An 8394-nucleotide genomic window follows, 5' to 3' on the forward strand; every position below is an offset into this window, starting at 1 on the left:
TTGCTTGTTCTTGTACTAACAGTCGGTCTGCCTATATTGTTTTGTATTTTTCCTGTAGGTCTTTCTTTCAAGAAGTATCTTCTGTTTTTCTAGCTGCTCCAGGCTGGTCTGTTTGTCCTTTCAAGTGGAAGTTTCCCATCTCTGGAGATCTGGATGTGGTTCAGGCTTCTGCCTATAGTCATGTATTGCAGAGGCTCCGCATGAAGCCTCCTTCACTGGGCACGTTGTAGCCCCATTTTAGTTATTCTAGCTTAATTATTTTTGTTCTAGGCAGACATTCTGTACTAGTTAATAATCTATTGTTTGGTTTTAAGAATGCTTCAGGGGATGTTTTTAGTTTAAGAAATTGTTATTACGTCCCTTTGAGTTGGTTCTGACTCTTAGAGATCCTGTATAATGCCTGGGGGGTGGGGTGGGGTTTAACAGCTGACCTTGTGGTTCAATCTGACCTTATGGTCCAGTGCTTTAGTGGTTTTGCCACACCAGCTACAGTGCCACACCAAGACTCCTTCACAAATTAGGTAATTTTAAACCCAAGAGACTGTCAGAGAAGGATGAGGCATTCTGCTTCTTATAGCCTTGGAAATCCTATCCAGGGTTGCTATAAGTCAGAACTGACTTGATGGCTCTTAACAACAACAAATAGTGTAGTGGTTATGAATTGGGCTGCAAACTGCAAGGTCAGCAGTTCAAAACTACCAGCTGTTCTGCGGGAGAAAGATGAGGCTTTCTGCTACCGTAAAGATTTACAGCCTCAGAAACCCTGTACAGGGTTGCTATGAGTTGGTTCTGACTCCACAGCTCATGACCACCACCACCAACAACAACAAAAACAAACCCAAGAGAACACAGTTTCTGTAATGTGGTGGCTTAAGCAATTACGATTGGTTGGATTGAAGCATCATTGATTGTGAAGATAAAAACTGTTTGTGATTCTTTCAAGAAGTTTGCTATTGAGTTAAAAAAAGGGATAAAGTGTTTGGAAGAGATATAAAATTGAGCAAGTTAAGGATATTTGCAAAAATGTCAGGGAGATCATGTCTGATTTTCTCTGGCTTTACAAGGGGGAAGGAGAATCAAACTCATAATTGGCCCAAGGCTGATCCTATGAGGCAGACATCAGACATACCTGTACCCTGCAACTTTCTTAGTCCTTTCCTGACATCACCTTTCCTCCCACAGCACTGTCTGCTTCATATCTGGGTTTGATAATCCTTTGCAGTGGCCACACAGAACTCAGAGACATAACTCACTGCTGTGGGGTTTATTAGAGAAAGGAACAGGGTACCATTTAGGATCATAAACAACTAGGATTCAGGAGTTCTTCAGTTAGGAATGCCTCTTCTCTGACATACTGTATACATGCCTCCCTCTTGTCTTTAGCCTCTCAGCCATGTGGCCCTTTAGCCTCTGCCTTGCTCAGGCAAATGTTACAAAGTTTCTTCAACCAGTTTGTAAATGACCAAAGTGCACGTTCGACAGGCCAGCTTCCTGCCTGTAAGTATTCAGCTTTACTTGTTCCATGGACCGGTAATGCTGAAGCTGTTTTGTTTCTACCTACCTCTGCCATTGCCATCGCTTTTCCAGGTAGGGATTGCAAGCTTTGCTCATGGCTCTTTTTGATGGTCCTGAGATCCTCCATTCTTGCTTCTGAGATGGCTTCTTTTAAACTTAGCGAGATGCCAAAACTAACTAATCTGGGCATTTAGAGTCCTGTGCATTCTATTTTCATGGTCACACCCAATCTTTTGATGGGAGTTAAGAAGACTTTGGAATTGAAAAGTCATTTCAAGTAAATTCATGGTACCATATAGTAAGGACCTCTTGACCCAAGTATTTTCAATCACTTCATATGCGTGTGAAAGTAGGATAATATAAAAGGAAGACATAGAAGAATTGATGTGTTTAAATTATGGTCTTGGTGAAGAATATTGAAAGTACCATGGAATGCCAGAAGAACAAAGAAATCTGTGTCAGAATAAGTACAACCAGAATGCTTTTTAGAAGCCAGGATGGTTAAACTTTGGTTCTCATACTTAGGACATGCTGTAAAGCGAAATCAGTCTCTGGAGCAGCCATCATGCTTGGTAAAGTGGAGGGTCAGCAAAAACGAGGAATTACTCCAACAAGATGGGTTAACACAGTGGCAGCAGCAGCAAGGGGCTCAAACATGACAATTGTGAACATGTCAGAAGACCAGGCAGTGCTTCATTATGTTGTGATAGGGTTTCTATGAGTCAGAACTGATTTGACAGCACCTAACATCAAGAAGGAGCTCTGGTAGCATAGTAGTTATGAATCGGGCTGCAATCCACAAGGTCAGTAGTTTGAAACTACCAGCTGTTCCATGGGAGAAAGATGAGGCTTTCTGCTCTCGTAAAGATTTGCAGCTTTGGAAACCCGGTACAGGGTTGCTATGAGTCGGAACCGACTCCACAGCACATAACCACCACCAACATCAACAAGATAGGGCAGTGTTTCATTCTGCTGTGCAGAAGGTCACTATGAGTCGGTGCCGACTCAATGGCACCTAACAACAACAACATCAACACGTCCTGGTGTGGTGCTGTGGGTTAATGCGCCAGATTGCAAAGCTGATTGTATGGCAAGGTTGGTGGTTCAAGCTCACCAGGTATTCTCAGAAACCCTATAGAGAGTTGCTATGGATCGGAACTGACTCGATGGCACGTAACAACAACATCAACAACAGTGCCCCAGATCTAAAGATGAAATGGAGACAATCTACAGACAAACAAATCTCTGTACCAAATACTCTAGACCTTGAAATATTTTCTCCTGTTAGTACCGACCACAATTATTGGCATATAGTGACTCAATTTCTCCTTCTGTATCATTGAGTCTTGTTAAGGTCTTCTTATACCTATTGTGTTTATTTTTTTCTTTGTGAGCATAGAATTCAATTCAGCAATTTTTGAATTACACAAGCAGTTATTTCAAGCCGGTGCTCACAAAGCACTTCACACTAACTGTACTTCACTGTTTGCATACTTTGCACCTGGTCATTGCTTAAGAAAGCATTTCTGTAAAGTTTTAAATGTAATTCAAAGTAATTTTATGTATTTTATTTAAGTTAAAACTTAAAAATCTTTTTCATTTTAGTTCCACTGCCCTATGCCATTATTACTATTAATAGAGGCCCTGATTTGGTACTGCATGATAAGCACTGGACTGTTAACTCCAAGGTCAACAGTTCAACCCAGCAGCCACTCACAGAAACCCTATTCAGAGTCACTATCAGTCAAAACTGACTTGATGGCACAGAACAACAACATGCCATTATTAAAGAACCCTGGCCATACAGTGAGTAGGAGCTTGAATGCTAACTGAGATGTTAGCAGTACAAACCCACCAGCCTCTCAGAGTAAGAAAACTGTGACAGTCCCCTTCTGTAAAGATTTACAGTGTTGAAAACTCTGAGTTATTTCTACTTTGTTCTGTAAGGCTGATATGAGTTGGAATTGGCAAGATGGACATGGGTTTGACTTGGTTTATGTCATTATTACAGAAGCCCTGGTTGCACAGTAGCAGAGTGCTAGACAGCTTTGGCTACCCTGAAGAGCAGTTCTGCTTTGTCGTCTAAGGTCTCTCTGAATCAGAATCAACTTGACAGCAATGGGATTTGGTTTTTGCTCCATTATTGACTGTTGCTATAAGATCTTTAGAAATTTGTTTATATTATGCTGCCTCTTTTCCCTACAAGTCACTCTAACTGCTATTCTGCTTTGTGTGGTAGTCATTTTCATGTTGTCTTAATTTCTCAATATCCTTGAACTAAATAGTTCAATTTTGTTTTATTTTAAAGGCATATTTTCAACATATATTTTGACTGGCTTTAGATTTTCCAAATATATCATTTTCTTTCCTTTTTTAATTTTGTTGTTGGAAAAATTGGCTCATTCATCTTGTAGTTTCCTCACAGCCTGGATTTTGCTGATACCTACCTTCTTGGGGTATAGTTTGAACAAGTTATTCTTCTTCCATACTCTGTAATTCCTGAAAAGTGGTAATTGCATCTATAGACTTGATCAGTTTCAGTTCCTTACCCTTTTTCTTTTGACAAGATTTTCTATGTATAGGAAAAATAACTGGGTACTCATTTTTCCCAGAAACACATAATTCTCTTTTTGAGATTTTTGTAGCTGGTGATGCAAAATGCCTCAATCCACTGATGCATTGGGGATTGTAATATTTTAATATATTTTTATGATTTTGTCTTCACTTACTTGCTACTTTTCTTATATAAAGAGAAAAATTTCCTCTTCTATTATTTGGTGGTGGTGTTTGTTAAAAGTCAATTTCAACGCATAGCGACCCTGAAAAGTGTTTCTGTCCTTGCAGTTAGCAATCCGGTGCTACACCAGGAAAAAGAACATGCTTGGTACTTTTTCTTTTCTTTAAAAAACAACAACAACAACAAAAAGTTAGCAGTATGCATCTTCCGTGCATGGTTAACTTTGCATGCATATCTTTTTATGATGAGTGGGGCAGAGGTTAAACATTTCAGGATTCCATACTGATGTTTAAACCTCATTTTCAAATTCAGGATTGTTGTTGTTGTGAAGTGCCATTGAGTCAGTTCTGACTCATAGCAATAGCAACCCTGTATAGTGTTTCTGAGGAGTGACTGGTGAGCTTGAATCCCTGACCTTATGGTTCAAAACAACTTTGCAGTCTGGATCATTAACCCATAGTGCCACACCAGGACTCCAAGGTTCAGGATTACAGATGTATATTTAAATTCTCTGTCTTAAAACTGTAAATGCACAAAACCCTTATGGGTTCCTTAGGTGTAAGAACAGTAGAATTGTTATTGCATACACATGTGCACTACATAGAAACTACGCTGGTAAATACTCAGTAACCAACAATAAGATGATTACTGAAATCAACTAAACAGTTAGCCCATCTGTCCCTACATGTTTTTGTGTTTCCAGTTGTACTATTATAGCGCTTTCAGAACAGAGGGTAGACGTGGTACTCTTTCTCTTAGACTCTTTAAGCTATAGAGATTTAAGGAAATAAAGATCTTAGTATTAGACTTTTATGATTTTGATGTTATAACAACTATTTCTCCAGCACTATCTATGAAAGGAACCAAATCATCTAAGTTGATAGAAGACTAATAACGTCAAGCAAGCAATAAAAACAATTACATTAAGAAACTGAGATAGAGCACTACTGTTGGCAATTAAGTTGTTTTATTACATATTGGACTTTGTGCCATTATATAACATGCACTTTTTTTTTTCTCCCCCTTTTGTGGCTACTAGAATATTCCAGTGTACCAGTAGAAAAGAATATCACTTTAGAAAGGCCTTCTAATATAGAACTCATGTGCCAATTTACAATATCTGGGGACCTGCATTCACTAAATGTGACTTGGAAAAAAGATGATGAACTAATTGAGAATAATATCCTCAACAATAACAATACAGTGGGAGATATCCTGTACACCCAGTACAAGTGAGTATAAAAATTGTAACCTGTTGGGCTAGTAAAAATTAGTTAAAGTCTTAATATTTCTGTTCGCATGGCATGCCTCTCTGTATCCACTTGAATGTTATACAAATGCTCTAATTTGCCTATCTACAGAATCGTTTCCCTGTGCTAAAATTTTTTAATTAATGGACAAGCCTTTTCATTTTCATAAAGAAGTTTTTGAGACTTAAATGAATAATTTGAATTATCTTTAGGTTCACAGTCATTAATAGCGACCAAATGGGAAGTTATTCTTGTTTCTTTGGAGAGAAAAAAGAACACAGGGGCACATTTAACTTCAAAGGTCAGTACAAATAAATTGTAGAATAACAATTTCAGTGTTATGTTCTTAGAACTCTAAATTCCTCAAAGTTTACAATAAACCAACAAACACAATACAGATGAAACCATTATATACTTTCATTGACTCACAGATGAGGACCTTGTCTGTGTTCTACCCAGGGGGAGAGCAGGCATCTCCCAATCCACTCCCACTGCTACCCCTACCCCAGTTTAAAGTACAAGTTTTACTGTGAAAAGTTAGGGTGCCAGGTTATTTGTAAATCATAGCTGGTGAACTCTACACTTGTAGGGTTCTGAGCTATCCCACCTCCCAGACTTTGAGAATATAGTTTGCTGTTTCATGGCAGTGGCTCCTGGTCTGGGATTTTAGGGATCCACATAGAGATGCACAAAGGATGGCATGGTTTTTATTTTCTCAAGAAAGGATTTTATAAAATACATACAAACGGCTGAATAGACTCCATAGTTCTGCCCTGTGAGGAAAGACCAATCAAACTACTATTGCCATCATTAAGCCCGAGATTGGAAGGTCTCAATCTCATAATAAGCCAAATTGTTTGAGTTTGAGAATTATGTTAATTAAAAATCCATTGTTTTGTGGGAGATTAATAATTCGTTGTCCATGCTGGTATTAGCAACTGCTGTCTGTACTCATATAACTACTTTGGGATTTACATCCTGATAAATTTTCCTTCCCACCCCCCTTTCCTTGCTCCCTTCTTTCTTTCCAGTGAGCTAAAAGCATTATTAAGCACACACATGCACAGGCATACCCAAAATCTCAGCAACATTCCATTGAGACTCCTTTAAGACTCCTTTAAATATGTAAAGAAGGTCTGTAAGTACTGAGGAAAAAGCTCATCAAATCTTGAGGCTTAAAGTGCTTTTATGTGATTTAACTTTAAACATTTATTTATTTTCTTCTAGATAGCAGTGCTCTCTGGAAATATGTAATAGTCATGTCTCCTTAGAATGTAAATATATTTTACATTAGGTCTCTTGTTATAATTTTCTTAAACTATACTACAAGAACTGCACTTCAAACTCACTCCTGGGAAACCCTATACAGGGTCATAATGAGTTGGAATCGACTTGACGGCATTTACCAACAATAGCAATTATATCAAACACATCTTTTTACTTCTAATGTGAAGATTAATGGATACATTTTATTTTTCAGTAAATTAAATGCCAAGTATTCTTGGGATTGCTTCTTGATTTCTTGTCTGTTTGAAGTAACTGAGTATTCTCTTAGAAGTACAGCCTTGCATGTGCCTTAGAAAAGAGAATGGTGAAACTTTGGCTCAGGTACTTTGGACATGATATTAAGATGGACTAGTCCCTGGAGAAGGATAACATGTTTGGTAAATTGGAGGGCAGTCAAAAAAAGGAAGACCATACATGAGATGGATTGACACAGTGGCTGTAAGAATGGACTCTAACATTGCAGTGATTGAGGGTAACACAGGACCAGGCAATGTTCCATTCTTTGTACATAAGGTTGCTATGATTTGGAAGCAAATCGTTAGACAGCAATTCACAACTACAATAAGGTACTGCTAGTTTGTGTCAGGAGTACTAACTCCAAGTCTAGATATTAAATCATGTGTTTGAGAATGAAAACAGTCATTGAATATCACTACTACTGTTTCTTTTCTTTTTGGGTTTTTAGATTGCTTGAAGTAGTTCAGTTCATTTAATTAGTTTTTAATGCCCTGTTATGTTAATGTCATTTTTAAGTATGTACTACATACTGAAGCTATTTATAAAATTAGTAAGTTAGACTCTCTCAGATCTTCTTCGGCAAATTTCTTCTTTTGTGTAATTCAACTAAATTGAATATTGCTTGTAGAAATAATCTCATTTGAGTCCAATTGAAAGACATCCAGAGAACATCTTTCTTGTGGTTCTGTAAAGCATGTAGATGAGTCCTGGTGTAGCGCTGTTGGATAAGCACTGACCATAAGGTCAGATTGACCCGCACGCAGTTCAAACTCACCAGCTGCTCCTCAGAAACTCTGTACAGGGTCACTGTGAGTTCAAACTGACTCAACAGCATATATCAACAGCAACAAGCTATAAAAAATACTATCTATTTTTATAAAGGTTCTCCTTTTGTATTCTCTCTCCATATTGAGGACTCATGAGATGGTGTTGGAACTCTGTAACTAATATAAAGGTATGTTTGGAGGTTCGGACGGTTTGTAGCTGGGGAATTTGCAGGATAATCCAGAAATCCATTATTTTCTGGATCAAGACACTCAGCTGTTCCAGGAGCCACCATCTTGGGAAAGATTATCTTGATTGTATCAGGATTGATAGGATTAGGAGAGAACATCTTGATTGTATCTTCATTATATCAGTATTGTATCAAGATTGACATAGAAATTTAAAGAGACAGTATAGACATAAAACCAAATGGCCACCACTCATCTGTCTGTCGTGCTGTGGCGGTTTGAGTTGCTGTGATTCTGAGGGCTTTGCCACTGGTGTTTTAAATAACCAGCAGGGTCATCCATGGTGGACAGGTTTCAGATGAGCTACAAAACAAAGACAGACTAGGAAGAAAGAGTGACAAACTACTTCCGAATC

The 8394-nt window shown here is 38.2% G+C and overlaps 1 protein-coding gene across 1 annotated transcript in view; it reads left to right on the forward strand.

Annotated features, from left to right (window-relative positions):
• Nucleotides 1-1427: 1427 nt before the first annotated feature.
• Nucleotides 1428-8394, forward strand: part of EMB (embigin) — a 24685-nt gene continuing 17718 nt past the window's right edge. Inside the window, exons 1-3 of the mRNA XM_006865764.1 lie at nt 1428-1587; nt 5292-5484; nt 5715-5803. Coding sequence (XP_006865826.1) covers nt 1428-1587; nt 5292-5484; nt 5715-5803 — 442 coding nt within the window. The remainder of the gene's footprint in view (nt 1588-5291; nt 5485-5714; nt 5804-8394) is intronic.

Source organism: Chrysochloris asiatica, unplaced genomic scaffold, assembly GCF_000296735.1.
Source record: "Chrysochloris asiatica unplaced genomic scaffold, ChrAsi1.0 scaffold00082, whole genome shotgun sequence".
NCBI classification, from domain to species: domain Eukaryota; kingdom Metazoa; phylum Chordata; class Mammalia; order Afrosoricida; family Chrysochloridae; genus Chrysochloris; species Chrysochloris asiatica.